The sequence below is a fragment of the Pangasianodon hypophthalmus genome, chromosome 2 (genome assembly GCF_027358585.1).
Source record: "Pangasianodon hypophthalmus isolate fPanHyp1 chromosome 2, fPanHyp1.pri, whole genome shotgun sequence".
NCBI classification, from domain to species: domain Eukaryota; kingdom Metazoa; phylum Chordata; class Actinopteri; order Siluriformes; family Pangasiidae; genus Pangasianodon; species Pangasianodon hypophthalmus.
The window spans coordinates 19260868-19276909 of record NC_069711.1 but is presented as its reverse complement, the minus strand read 5'-3'; the positions used below and the strand labels follow the sequence as shown (position 1 = coordinate 19276909).

Below are 16042 nucleotides of genomic sequence, written 5' to 3'. Positions count from 1 at the left end.
GGCAATCAGAACAGCAATCAGCTCCCACAGCTAGCCAGTGTCATAATACCATGAAGTAATAAATGCAGTTGAAGGATTTAGGAAAGAACCAACCCTTTTTTCCATCTGTAATACAATTACAATATCAGATCTCAGAGTATCACTCGATACATGATACAGATTCAATAACATGCTTTTAGTAACCAAGCCAAATCTCTGCAAGCTCCTGTTGCCAAGTTACAGGAAACATTAGAGGCAAAATGGTGGCATGCTTTCTAATAAGTTAGATCCAGGGCAAGATCAGTGTCAACATCTAATCTCATGGGGCCAGAAATACAAGGAAATGCATCTGGAGACACTAATGAGAAATTGTGGCTAAAGGGTGAGTGGGAACGTAGTGGCCACTTTACTGCCATAACTACATATGTCAGTGGAAGGGATTTGAATATATGTCAAAGCATCAAGCATTTCAGACCTGTGCCAGCCTTCACACTGACATTTATTATCAGATCAGTACATCCCTAGGAATATTGCCCATTAAATCCATATGATCTCTGGTAAAATATGGCCGAATAGCACAGACTCAGACATGGCCTTATCAATCACTGTCTCTAACCACACTCACAGTCGACTGACGTTAATTAACTGATGCTAAATCTGCACAAAAGGCTATCTCGTTAATTAAGCCACATTTATATGACACTCTCCCACATTAAGCCATGTCTGAGAGCAGAGAGCATTTGTACAGAAGAAAAAGTAGACATGGAGAGTGAAGAAAGACTAGAGACAAGAGGAAGACTAGAGAGACTGACAGACAGAGGTTGAGAAAGATGGAGGGAGGAACAGAAACAGAAAAGAGAGTAGTGAGCTCTGAAGCCCTGCGAGGACAGACATGACGTAACCAGCAATTTCCTTTGTTCTCGTCCACACAGAGAAACACTTACCTGAGTTCAGTCAGCTCCACTTCCTCCCCAAAGCAAACACACACTGCACGGAGCTGCAGCATGCTAAATATAGCCACTACACATATCTCAAATCTGAGCTCAGAGAACATCTCTGTCTTGCGAGAAATCGGCAAAGGATGCTGAGTCTTTTGTTTTGCACCAGATCTGCAAGGCTGATGTTGCTAAAATATAAGGCTACATTTACTGTATAGCAACAAGTTCAGCATCATGAAAGCTGTACGTCTAAATCATCACACATCTGCCTCAAAAATAATCTTGAGCTGTTTGGTATCTCAAGCAGACTTATGATTTTTCTGACACTGCATGACACTGTTGTAGTATATATAAAAGTTGACTAAATTATGATGCATAGCTATAAGCAAATGCAGCCATCTTAGAGCAGGAATTATTTTCTCCCAAGCCAATTTTCTATCATCAGACTCAGGCAGAAGGTGTGGCATTACTTCTGAAGTTGGAATTGTGGCTTAAAAATGATTCGGATGATAATCTGGTTCCAATTTGACTTGTATATTTAACCTTTTTCATAGTTAGCTATTTTATGAAATGGTTTATGTACAAATGGTATCATTGAGCCAAACTCTGTCTTTTGAGGTCAGTTAGCTTGATGCTAAACTAGTAAATATAAAATTCCCTTACTCGTTACCTCCATCAGCCTACAAAAACAAAATAAACATCTTTTGGCTGATTGACCATTTTTGGGGTAATGGAATGGGGTACTGTGGTGTAGATTATATTTTTGGCCAAGCTTTTTCACTAACAGTCGATTTTTTGTTGTTGTTGTTTTGAGGAATTATACAGAATCATCTCTAAAAAAAGAGTGTTTTGTTGAAGAAAAATAATCAAAGAAGGGCCTAATTTACTAACACCACTCTGAGTTGATTATTTTCCCAGAACAGTACATCTCAAAGTGTTTTATTCCTCTTATACCTAGCTATTTGCCATCAATTTTAATTAATGGCATCATATTTTTTAAAAATCAATTTATAGTTACATTTAATGTTATGGAATGTCTGCAGTTCTTGTTATCACATACATTATATGGCCAAAAATATTTGGTCAGGTGTCCACGTAATTTTGGCCATATAGTGTATATTAAAGCAGCTAAAAACAATCCTTCCCTCACCAGCCTATTTTTTTTCTCTCATGAGGTTAATAAGACAAAACAATTGAGCTTGTCATGTTTCCAAGAAACCAAAAAGAGCTCAGTTCCATGGGGGAAAACTTACTGGCTATTACAAGGTGCTGACACTGGAGACTCCTTTCATAAATCTTAAAAAAATGTCTCATTACAGAAAACTGTACCATATCATAATTATATATTTTTCTTTGGTAAATAACAGCATGATTTTTAAATCCATTTACTAGACCAATCATTTGATAGATTTGAGAATCCCACATAACTGTGGTTTAAAATACAATATTCATTGATGCTGCATACTGTCATTAATCCTGCACTCCATTCAGGAGCTGGCTGTCTAGCAGCCTAAAAGGCAGCATACAAATAGCTGTCTTCCAAGATTCCTGAAATAAGTCTGTTCACTGAACAAAAGATTCATGGCAGTCTGAATAACATGGCAGAGAGTGGCTATCTTATTTACACTTGCACCTGTGCACACACACACACACACACCTCCATCCAAATGATCCTCAAGCATGCAAAGGACTTTTGAGAAAAGGGCTTTTTGGGGGGCCTTTTATTTTACTAAAGGATGGATATAAGACATAAGTTGTAATAATTTTTAAAACTGTAATGCTATAAAATTTAAAGAGAGACATGGGTCAGCGGAATATGTCACCACATAAGTGCTAAATAGAGCAGAAGGGTTAAAGTGGACTCCATATTGTCTACAGTAGTCCTCTATATTGGCCCACTGTCTTATAGTTCAACTGTATTTCAAAGTGTTGAAATCATAAGAAAATCAATTTTAATTCAGCATTATTTGTGCAGACATTGCCACAGTGCAGCTTTACAGAAATCTGCGGCTAGAAGCCTAATGAGTATCGGTAGGCGCTGTGACAAAAATTTCATATTACGATACGTGAAGACATTTATACAATACACGATATGTATCACGGTATACACCTCTGCTAAACAAGTGCCATTGTTTTATAGTTACAATGTCTAAAATATAAATTACTTTAAACTGGCTAAAAAAATCAAACTATTTTTAATAAATGTTACTATTTTAAAGGTTCAGTACACAATCAGCTGCTTCTAATCAGTTTGTAATTGTTATTTAAAAAAAAAAGATATAAAAGATATCATGATACCGGTGATATATCAGAAAAGTGTATCGTGACATATGTTATCACGATAACGATTTTATACTGTCATATTGCATTGCTCTACTGAGTAAACCAGAAGTGATTGTAATTGCAGGAAAAAAATCTCTCTGGACAGGATAAGTAATAATCCGTGCTGCTGTATATATAAGAAAAAAATGAAGGGACTGTAGAATAGAGCATTTTGGAGCACCAAACCTTACATCCGTATGCACCACTAACATTTACAACCTGATATCTGTCCGTCAGACCAGCACCAGGAACGAGCTGTCCATTATACTAGCTTAAAGACATTCAGTCAGTTCACACCTAGCATGAGATATGATGAGGTTTAGCTTCAACATAAAAGTGAGCCCACAACCTAACAAAGCGGTGGTAATATACCTCTCTTCCTCTCCTGTTGCCTGCTAATAAGTCTCTCTCATTCAGCACTGATATGAGCTGTTTGTCTCTCGTTCACTAACCCATGATGCCCCAGGGAAGGCATAAGTGAAGCACCAGACAGAATGCAAATGAAAAGATGAAACCATTTTATCAAAGAGATGTGATCCTTTATTACAGTGCATTGCATAAGTATTCACCCCCCTCTTGAGCTTTTCCACACTTTGCAGTGTTATAATCTTGAGATTATCTGTCATGAATCTACACACACAAAAAAATCAAAATAACAAAATTATTTACAAATAAAAAAATGTGAAAGTGACTGCATAAGTATTCACCCCATTGCTGTGAAACCCCTAAACTAGTGAAGGTGCATCCAGTTCAGAAGTCAGATGTGTTCATGTGATTTCATGTGTGTGCAATTAGTGTCACGCGTCATGTGATCTCACTGTAAATACGTCTGTTCCTGGAAGTCCCCAGAGTTTGTTAGAGAACTGACCTAAACAAGCAGCATCATGAAGACCAAGGAGCTATCAAAACAGATCCAGAACACAATTCTGGAAAACTATCAGTCAGGGTTTGGTTATAAAAAATTATCCCAAATTTTGAACATCCTGCTGTGCATCATAAAATCCAGTATCAAAACATGACATACACACGAAGCCCATCTTGCTCTGCGTTGATCTGGAGATTTATCAACTGCGAATATACACATTTATATGCATATAATATTACTGATCAAGTTTTCCTTTTGGGCGAGGATGTGTGTATACTTATGCACACTCCTGACCATGTGTATGTACAAACCCCTAGTGGTATAAAAGTGTCATTGCATTTATATTGATAATGATGAGCTCCATCCCACTTATTGTCAATCATCTCAGCATAATTGACAGTGTAATTACTCATTTCATTGCACACAACAAGGAGCAGACAGGTGACACAGGCAACATTTAAAGTAAAATCTTATAAAAGGCACATCTAAAGATCGTTTAGGATGATGTCTTATTTGAAGATTTGGCACACTCATCGTTGTGCAGGGAGGAAAGTGTTTTTAAGAAGCACAGGAAAGTCTTTTCTGAGAGTGATGAGTGGATCATCAATCCATTACATTGCCCACTACCATTTTAGTTTATCTTTTTATTCTAGAGTTTTTAGCCACAGGCACATTTCAGTGAGAAACTGGAGACAGGTCTGGCATTTCCCAACCAACTATGAGCTGATTATTGGCACATTTTACATGCATTCATATCACTCAAGCTGCAGAACCTTATTTTTCAAATAATCACCTGGAAAAGACAACAATAATCAGGGATTTTCATGCCATTGCAGGTTTTCTAAATGTAATTGGAGGAATAGATCACACACATGTAGCCATGAAATTAAAAAAAATATTTTATAGACAAATCACTCTTAAGAAATAATCTAATTTTGTTTTACTCTACACGTTGCATTAACAAAAGCTTGCTACTGAGCTTTTTAAAGGGATTTTTTTTTTTTAACCATATATGGAAATTTATATATGGAGTTTCTTTATGCAAATGAGTATGGCCCTGCACATGCAGAACAACTTAGAAGGTGTGGGATTTATTTATTTCCATTGTGTAAAGCTGTGTGTACATACATGTGATGAATGCCAATTTCCTTACGCGTCCTGGCAGTTCGAACTTCTATGCATGCTTTGATATACGACACTCATGGCCATGAGTCTTTAGTGCTTACAGCCTCCAAAGTTCAGGCTGGAGCCCATCTCTCTATGATGCGATTTTGGAAATCTCAGGATGCCTATTAGCGACATATAATTCCACCCAACAATAAAATGAAGAACATGCCTGCAAAGATGATGTAGAGCATGAGTGAAAAAGACTTCTGATGAGATAAAATGTCTACCTAATCCTCCTGTGTGCTTGAAGAAGAAAAGCGTCCACATGCCATGTAGCATTCATCAATATTTTATAGCGCATCGGCTCAAACTGCAGCTCAGACATGGCGCATGAGCCACTCTGGCCCACAGGGTGATCGAGTTCACATTTCCTTTTCTGACCTTGTCTTTTTGGCTGTGTTCCATTACTCAGGCTTTAAAAGCATCAATGAACTGCAATGCATCGTGCTATAACAGTACATTGCTTATGCAGAGAAATTAAATTATACAATGACAAAATGTATTCCTTTCAGAGTGCCGGGTTGGTGTTAAGTTACTGCTGCGTGTGTCTCTCTCTCTCTCTCTCTCTCTCTCTGTCTCTCTTGCTCTCTCTCTCTCTCTCTCTCTCTCTCACTCTCTCTCTCTCCTTCTCTCTGTCTCTCTTACTCTCGCTCTCTCATTTTGGCTCGAGGCCTTTAATAGAAGGTAAGCTCAGCTGATATCAAGCTGGGAATCTGGAACAGACTGGAACCATCTGTTTTTCTGAGAGAATAAATTTCCTCCACAAAAAATCATAACTTATACTGTGTTAGACAAATGTTGGGAACCAATACAACCAACTGCTGTAATCAATTCTAAATGAACTGGAATTTAAATAGATTCTTTAAACTATCAATCTGGTTTTCTTAGGACGACCATGTTTTTAGCAGAGTATAGCTAGCTGAGTATTTCAGGCAGTGAAACACTAAATCCATCTAGGCATGGGGAGGTATCGGGGTGACGGTGATTGCTTTAGGCACACCGGCAGAAAACAAGCAAACACCTGTCACAAGTGTGAGGATAAAAAATTGGCACAGTGATATTTCACTCAATGTTCAAGTGATAAAAGTCATTCCAGAAACACGCTCATACCTCTTATTCATGTACATCAATCTGCATATTTACAAATACACACACCTTATGTAAGAAATATTAATGCTCAGGCAAATGAGAAGCGACGGCCGGCTCTCTTCTCCAGCCGGCAGTGCTGTGCTATGTTAGCATTGTGCTAACCAGGTTCATTATCATCCAATTACTCCACAGCAGCCACCTACACCTGTCACATTCCATCACAGTTGTCGTGGAAACCGACTCAGAGCTGCATTCGTATTCACTCGCACTGCAGAAGAGTCCGCAGTTCTCCAGCAGTGATTCATTACAAAATGACCACACTCCATTTGGCTAAGGTTAAGCGCTAAAGGCAGATAAACTGCACTGACGTCATGCTTATTCATTCATGTCAGCTTGTCCCAAGCTCAGCTACTTTTAACCTTTAAGTCAAATCAACCCTACTTTGTCATCTCATCCATCTACTACTCCCTGGGTACCGGGAATTAATATTGTGCGTACAGATCCATAGCGCTGCATAACATCTAAGACAATACAGTAGCTCTAGACACAAGATTACGTAAACAGCGTGCACGATGTCTCCACTTTCCCAAGTTCGCATGACAGGAACAGCTTCAGCTTCACCCTTTACAGTATATGGTGCTGGTGCTTGTAACTAGCAAACCATTTCAAAAAGCAGCCTGTGTTTCCACTGGTTTAGGAGGCAAGCCTTTATGTAATCAGATGTAGGAGTTTACTAATGCATATCAAGGGTGGATAAATAATAAAATCATTAGCTAGCCATAGGCAAGTGGAAGTTTCACTGTGCACACCCATTCCCATGTTTTTGTTGTTCCTGAAAACCCTCAGCTAAAAAGTGGTTGCTAACATAGTATAAAAATGTATTGTAAGCTAGTCAGTTACTTAATCCAATACTATAGACTAAGAGAAGCAAAGTACCTGAATTGCTCATGACGTAGTCCTTTTACTGCAGTATCAACTCCTCATATCACAAGTAAAAATATTGTTTGAGTCTGGCTAGCATTTTATTTTCCTTCCATATATATAATTATGAGGTGATGTATTATGCTAAGAGGAGAGCTGAATGACAGCTTTACTCTACATTTATTTTGCTCAGTTTTATCGAGTTTCCACATACATGAATGTTCCTGATTCAAAATAATCCGTCATTCGTGCATGCCGCCTAGTAAAAATCATTCTACCATCAGCCAGGTCATGTCTTGGCCAATGTGTGCTGTGCAGCAGGAGGTGGGATTCAGAACGAGTAGCACTTATAGTTATTGAGGTGCATCATAAGGGCATTACATTTAAACATACATATCAAAAAGTTTTGCTCTGCAAAAGTCAGCAGGAAGTGGAGTTTATTTCTTTCTACTTGTCCAGTAGGAGCTACAAATAAAAACTGATATCCTGGAAATGAAAGCTGCTTGCATCAGATGCCCAGGCTTGTGATTTGTCCAGCCCTGAATATAATGAAGGATTCACCTCTGCACGAAGTTTTTTTTTTAGCATAAACATTAGTAACACAGCTGCTATTTAGTTTGTTGCAATTTCCAGTAAACCAACTGTTTCTTCCTTAGACTAATGATTTATTATAGAGACATCGATTATTTGTTTGTTTTTTTTCCCCATACAGACCCCACCTACCTTATAGTATCCTACCTTATAGTTATAGCTCTAACTATGAAAACAGATTTTGTCTGCTACTATTTTTAATCAATCAAGTCAAGTCACATTTAAATGAGGAATATATGTGCTATTTTAGCCTGTATTTTAGACACGCTGCACTAGTGCAGTTCAGTTCAGTGCAGTTCAGCACTAAAAAGGACAAATTTCCCTGTCCAGCTACCTCTGCTAAACAAACTAGTGTTGTGTCTCAAATTGCATACTTATGCACTCTAGACCTTTACTGCGTACTAACACTCAACTGCAGGTTTTCCTACAGTTAGTGTTTGAATAAAAAAACAACTCTCATGTAGGCTTTTTCCCCTGTTCATGAAACATTAGGAGACAGCTGCGCTCTCATCAGCTGAAACACTCCATGCTGCACAAATACACTGCACCTTCTGAGATGACCACATAGCTCAAAGACTAAAGTCAAGCCTGGCCATTCCTATAATCTATAGAATCTGCTGTTTTAAATTAAACAAGACCCTTTGGGATAATACAAGCATATCAGTCCACAATCCATGCATAGAAAATACAGGGATGGAGGACTGGGGATTGAATGGTACTCTTGGTAATGCTAAATGATAACGTTTATTTATTTAACATTTAACATATTATTTTATAAAAATCATATACTGTACAACTCAATGTCAATATCAATTTGTTTAGTATGTCACTATACAGCACTGAATGAGCTACACTTTGGTCTTCTACTGTTTGACGTGTTGTGCTTTCTGAGATGCTTTTCTGCTTACCACAGTTGTAAAGTGTGGCTATATGAGTTACTGTAGCCTTCCTATCAGCTCGAACCAGTCTGGCCGTGCTCTTCTGACCGCTCTCATCAACAAGGTGTTTCCGGCCGCAGAACTGCCTCTCATCGGATGTTTTTTGTTTTTCGCAAAATTCTATGTAAACACTAGATTGTTTTGCGTGAAAATCCCAGGAGATGAGCAGTTTCTGAAATACTCAAAGCAGCCTGTCTGGCACCAACAACCACGCCATCGTCAAGTCACTGTAATCACAGTTTTCCCCATGGAAAAGCACAAAGTCCCCTGTCATGAAGACTCTCCTATTACCATAACCAAATGACAGTATTACCATAACAAATGACTTACCGTTACAAATGACAGCTGTACCACAATTGCTATGTGTGTGTTTAGCATACTTTAAGGACAACACTGTACATAGAAATAATACGTAACATAATCATGTTTCATCATGTTTTCACTATATACTATTTTAAATCAAATTGCTGATTTTTCCTTATTAATGAAAACTTATGTACTTTAGGTTTTCTGTTAAAAAAAAAAAAAAAAAAAAAAAAAAAAAAAAAAAAAAAACCTCACGATTGGTACTGTAAATTTCTGCCGCATATGTGAGAAGAAACATGTCAGGCTCATTTGCCCCTGATCTTTTCTAACGTTGTGGATGACGGTAATGAATTCAGGACCACTGCTCATTAGACGGTGGGAGTGCTCAGCATGAGAGTGAGTATGCTTAAGCGCAGGGTGCAGATGCTTTATAACAGAAATCTGAGGACAGTTGATTAGTCATCTAGCTATCTCTCCTGAGACAGACTTTTTAGGTCTCTTCACACAGCTTTTTCTCTTTGTTCCTCTGTTCCCACTGAAGCTAGAGTCAGACTTAAAAACCCTCCCCAAAAGGTGTCAATTAGAACAAGATCATATTTCTCCTTATACTTTTACAGTGTTTTGCATATTGGCGTAAGTAACATGTGATAGACAGGCTGCAGATGTGTAAGATGCTGGACACAGCACTTGCACACACACCAGATAAAGGGAGAGTACTACACCTACTTTAACTATACTGGCTGCCTGTTTCATTTATAAATGATTTCAAAATCCTTTTATTGGTTTTCAAAGTTCTTACTGCCTTAGTTCCTTCATATATCCCAGAATGCCAAGCATACTATGCTGCACCAAATCGAGTTTTAAGATTATCAGCTACTTAGTAGTCATTCTAAGACTGAAGCTCAATTACAAGTCTTACCCAGCATCTCACAGCCCAGCTTTATAGTTTACAGTGTAATCCTACTTATTTGCTAAATAGTAATCATTTGCTAATTGCTTAAATCTGTGAATTCTCCTTTCCTATTTGTTTTAATTATCATTCTTGCTTTTTTAAATTGTATATAATGTTATTTAATTTTGTTCCTTTTAGGATGAAGGTTAACAGTGCTTCCTCTGAGATACATGAAGCCAGCCAACCGCATCTTTTCATCCTGATGCTCATGCTGCGTCACAGGGCAGTGTAACACACTCAGAGGAAAACGCTATCTACCTTCTTCCACATACTTGAGCTCACAGATGCCCACTGTGATTAACAGGGAAGAGCGAGTACTCCACCCCTCCCACCCAGTGAGCATGGCCAATCTGGATGGCCTAGGCATCATCAGGATAAAGGAGAAACTGCACACATTCCTTTAAGCCAATCAGGATGAGACCGAATTCAGAAGTTAGAAGCTCTCTGAATCAATTTGCTTAATTGAGCTTCTACTGACTTCCGATTCTACCATGTCTCCAACTTACCAACACTTATGCAACTGTATATGTGATATGCAAAGATATCTGCTCTCTTCACTCTCCCTAAAGCGTGCTTAGTATTTTTAAAGCTAAAGAAACTACACAGCGGGGAGCTGCATCCAAGTGTGCTCTGAATCCACTTCCTGAGTATGAGTATCTCAGCATCCTTCATTAAACAGAAGCTTGCAGATTAGTGTGCAGGAGGACTAACCTCTTATCAGCCAGGTCTGTTTTATTGCCCACAAGCATGATGATGACATCACTTCCTCGCTCCGTTCTGACATCATCGATCCATTTGGAGGTTTGCTGGAATGAATTCACATCTGATAGAGAGAGAGAGCGAGATAGCAAGAGAGAGAGAGAGAGAGAGAGAGACAGGGATGGGAGATTAAATTTTAGTGGAACCTTAAGCTAAGCTAATAGCTATATGGCTACTAGCACACTACAGCTTTCTGCATAGCTCATCAAAAAGAGCTGGTTCTCAATTGCTTTCTGGCAATTTTTTTTCCAAAAAGTTTTTTTTTTGGCCTACCTATCATGTAAATTGTTACTCTACATTCTGATCATAATAACAACATACTTTGCATTACATATAAAACAAATCTGCTTTCTCAAATACAGTAAGTATTTCTGCATTATTATTGATTATGCTGCTACACTTGTGATTTAACTTCCATTAAAATAGAATTCAAAATCATCCTGATAACTTTTCTCCTCCCCAATACACTACATACATTTATATAACAAGCAGCAATGCAGTCGGACCTTCACGCATACACACAAAGGGTCTACAAGGAAATACAATGTTGTGCCAAACAAGTCAGACGCCGATAAGATTCACATAATGCACTTCATTTGCACTGTGTGGATGACATTAACAGCATTAGAGAATTATAATTAGAACTTTTCTGCTCCCGTTGTTCACCTGAAATGAATCGACTCATTTGCAAACAACACATCGCTACTTTATACACAACAATAGGCAACAGTAGGCTACACAAAACTGATAAAAATATCATTTCTCCTGAACACTAACATTTAGCATAACAGTTGCTGTCCGTGAAGACACGGAGAGACATTTCAAAATCATCTTCAATGCAATAAGTAAGGCTGCTACAGAAAGATTGGATTAGCTTGTGACTCTGTAATATCAAGATCAAAGCCTGGATCTCATCTTGACACTAATGGCCTTGCTGCTGCATCAAGGTCGAACTGACTCTGTGTCTCGGAGTGTGTCACTTATAAAATTACAATTTGCTATTCATCTCCCCAGGGTGGCTATATCACATCCCCCATGTTCTTCTGTGCATACACTGCGTTGTGGTATTTAAAGTCAATAAACCTTTCATCTTTTTACGGGAATGAATAAAATGAAACTGTGCGTCTCTGGGGCTGAAAGCCGACAGTTACGCAGGTTAGGTTTAAAGATGGAAATAGGTGTAATGATATTCTAGATGAAATCATGAAAATCTACCCTGTGTGTACATGTGTGGTATAGTTTTGAGTTAGTCACAGATCAAATTTATATCCGGATCTCTGTGAAGCTGCTTTGTGACAATGTCCACTGTTAAAAGCACAATATAAATAAACTTGAATTGAAATGAACTGAACCAGTAGATCACTCTAGGCTTGAGTGATATAACAATTTAATCATCTGTACATTCCTATACATTCCTAACATCTGAGCATGCTAGTATTCATTATCAGTGAAAAAGACGCCAAAAGAGCTGTCATTGTCTCCTCAATAAAACAGGAGATGAGTCAGCTGACACATTAATCTGGACTGATTTGTGCAGGTGTTTTGGACACATCTCGCTTTCTGCCAACAGACATGCAGAATGTTTTGAGTTCATTAATATGAAATAAAATCTATGAATGTACAATATGTTTGACTTAGCTAACATTAGACAAGTATATAGTTAACAGTGTAAGGTGTGACACATCGTTGTAGGACTGTTTCGTCTTTTTTAGATCAAACTTTTCATCCTTTTTTCTCTTTTGGTTGAAAAAGTTTGGCTGAAAATGATCAAAAATGGCACTTTTAGTTGTCAAGCGAAAGAGAAAAAGTATATAAATATTGGATAATCCTATAACAAAATGTCAGATGTAACACTGTACAAATAATATTAATGGTGATGTTTTTTTATTTTATACAAAAATCAAATACAAAATATATTATATATATTTTTTATATAAAATTCATTTGATTAAATATCTATTTTTCGCTGTCCTGCACTGGTCAACATGCTGACACATTCAAAAACTTTGAGGACCTGAAACAGTGGAGATGCTCGTCTTCCTGTTCTTTTTTACGCTCTGGATGATTCAATAGTTTATTGTGATCTTTTTTTTTTTTTTTTTACATGATAAACTGCACATGGGGAAAAATCAATATTGCACAAGCATGGATCACTCACGTGTTAGAAATACTTTTAATAGTATAGAGCATGTCATAATCAGAATTATTAATGAACAGTATTTGTAGCTTGATAATCTTTATAGCAAAACTGATATTACAGAAAAATGAAATGAAATAGGCAAATAAGCTCTCTAACACACTTTTTATTGCTCTGCAAGCCCCGGATAAGATTTTAGTGAGTTTTTTGAAAATTGCATTGCTGTGATTTTTTTGCCCATATGATTACTTTACTATTAATTTTTATGTATTCTTTAATTAAGTGTTCTTTGTAGCCTATACGTTCCTCAAATTAACCACTAACACTAGAAAACATATAATTTATGAACGTATGTCCTGTATGTTCATATAAAACACTCACTTGTGATATCGTACACCACCACAGCCACAGTGGAGTCTCGTATGTAGCTGGGAATGAGGCTCCTGAAGCGCTCCTGTCCTGCTGTGTCCCACAACTGCAACCGCACCTGCAGGGGATGACACACAGTCTGAGATGACTCAACTCCAAACACACACACACACACACACACACACCCACACACACACACAAACACACACACACACAAACACACACATACACACTCTCACAATCCATAGAATGGTATGTAAATTTCAGTTCCAGGTCCATGTTTTAAGGCTGTTTTTTGGTGCAGTCTATTTTTCTTTCAAGCAACACAAGATGGAGAGATCGTTATGGCACTGCAAACTGAAAAGCTGGCCTCTTCCAGATCAGACCATAGGTTTGATTGCATCTTTTCAAATGCAGCCAATTCTTATTTTTGTATCCTTCAAAATAACTGCCATTATTAACTTAATCATTTGACAGTCCTAACATTTCTCTTGAACAATGAATCAAAACCTAAAATTGATTTGTTGCATTTCAATTTAAATTTCAGATGAACAGTTGAGTAAAAAGCTCAATATCTGATTGATCATTAGCTAGGAAAGAACACATGACGGGGTTTGCTGTTATAGCAAAATAATCAATGACAGGATGGTGTGAGGCTGCCCGTACTACATCTAAGTTGATTATTTTCCAATAACAGCATGTCCTGAAGTGTTTTATTGTTCTTTCTTATTCTACTATAGCAATTTGTCAATGATTGTATATATATATATATATATATATATATATATATATATATATATATATATATATATATATAAATATATATATATATATATATATATATATATTGTATTGTATATATAAAAATGTCACACATTTTATCCATCTATTTATCCATCAAGTCCCTGTGTAAGCTGTTACTATAGAAACAACAAGTTCTTTAATATCAACCTGTGACTTTTCTTGCAGCTGGTGTTACTGTCAGAGCTGCTGTTAAAGAAAAATTATCAACACCTTCTGACCAATCAGAGTCAATCATTCAACAGCGCTGTGGTATAAATCACTACATGATAGAAATGGGAACCTCAGAAGTAATCAGACTGTAAGAGTCTTACCGTTCTGTCCTCCAGGTACATGGTTTTTGACAGGAAGTCTATTCCAATCGTCGCCTAGAAGAACGCAAGAAAAAAACGACACATGTAAATAAGTCTGATCATATGACTCATGCTGGTTAAGGAGTGTGCAGAAATTACAAAGCCAGATGTTGAGATGAGTTTCTCTGTGGATGACACACATTAGGGAGCTGTTGATTATGTCATTATGGTCTGCAGGAATTGACAATGACAGCCATAACCTCTTGTCTGTCATTCTAATGAGGGGTATATCTGCTTTATAGACAGCCTCAAACCAGCCTCATGTAATTTTATTTTATCAATTTGTAGCACATTGACTTGTATACACATTCAATACATCCCTATTTACAATACAATGATGCTTTACATTTACTGCTTTATAAAGATTTATGCAAAAAGACTTAACGTCTCATTCACAACAGAAGCTAAACAAACAAACAAACAAACAAATAAATAAACTCGAAAAAGGCATGATTCTGATGCTGAGCACCTAATGAATGGAATAGAACATTTCCCGATTGGCTGTCTTTAATCAGGCAATCACATCTTTCATTGGAAAATGTCCAACATTTACAGATTAGCTGTAGTATTTGTGACCCCTTGCTCTGGTGATACGGAAAACACCTAAAAAGAAGTATGTGTTTCTGCTTTCTCAGCTAAAGCTGTCAAATCACTAAAGGGGAAAGGACGTGGGACATGAAAGATGCATTTGTTTCAGGTAGCAGTTATTTTCACTTCACACCAACTTTATCTAGGTGATCTGTGAAATTTGTGAAATCTGGTCTTGAGAGCCAAAAGAAACAGTGGGTGGGACTGTGGTCTCTTTTTTTTTGGTAAATGATAAAATTAAAAAACTAATTGGAGTAGCAGTAACACCTGAGATTTCCTTGATTTATTTATTTTTTTTTGCAGGTGGTTGTAAAAACATAACCCTAAACCTAACCCCCACATTCTCTCCAAAATCATACACGTTGAAATCATACATGTTGATATGTGCAACCTATGTTGTCATATGACCAATTAGTCTACGAGCTACCAAAAAAAGCCTGGCTTTTCGAATTTTCTAGTTAACAATGTTGGCAACTGTGCTCATTAGCTTAATACTTATAAAAGTATAAAGCACACACACCCATAATACAAAAAAAGTTACTCTAATTAGTTGTTTTCAAGTTCTTTTAGAAACATATTGTACAGTGTGCAATGTATTAATCATGGTGTTAGAGGACAAACAGCTGCAAGCACTAAAGGAGCATAAAGACAATTTGAGAGACAGACAGTTTTACAGCGTGAACACTACATTCCTGCTAGGATTTTAAGCAGCTTTTAGTGGAAAAAATGGCGTGGACAAGGCCTGTTGCTGACGGAGTGCTGTGCCTTGGGTACATATGTTGGGACGGATCGATGCAGCAGAGCTGATCAGCAATGTAATCCCTGACAACAGATAAGTCAGGAGCTCGTCCTCTTCTGTCTATTGGTGTGTTGGGCCTGATGCAACACAAAAGAGCTGATAAACAGAACAAGACAAGGCTAAACTGCTGCACTGAATGGCCAACACCTGCCACTGCTCTCTCTGTGT

General features: G+C 37.5%; 1 protein-coding gene across 1 annotated transcript in view; it reads right to left on the bottom strand.

Annotated features, from left to right (window-relative positions):
- rab6ba (RAB6B, member RAS oncogene family a) overlaps positions 1-16042 on the bottom strand; it is an 81943-nt gene that overhangs the window by 14701 nt on the left and 51200 nt on the right. Inside the window, exons 3-5 of the mRNA XM_026919017.3 lie at positions 14449-14502; positions 13346-13451; positions 10780-10891 (exon numbers count right to left, since the gene is read on the bottom strand). Coding sequence (XP_026774818.1) covers positions 10780-10891; positions 13346-13451; positions 14449-14502 — 272 coding nt within the window. The remainder of the gene's footprint in view (positions 1-10779; positions 10892-13345; positions 13452-14448; positions 14503-16042) is intronic.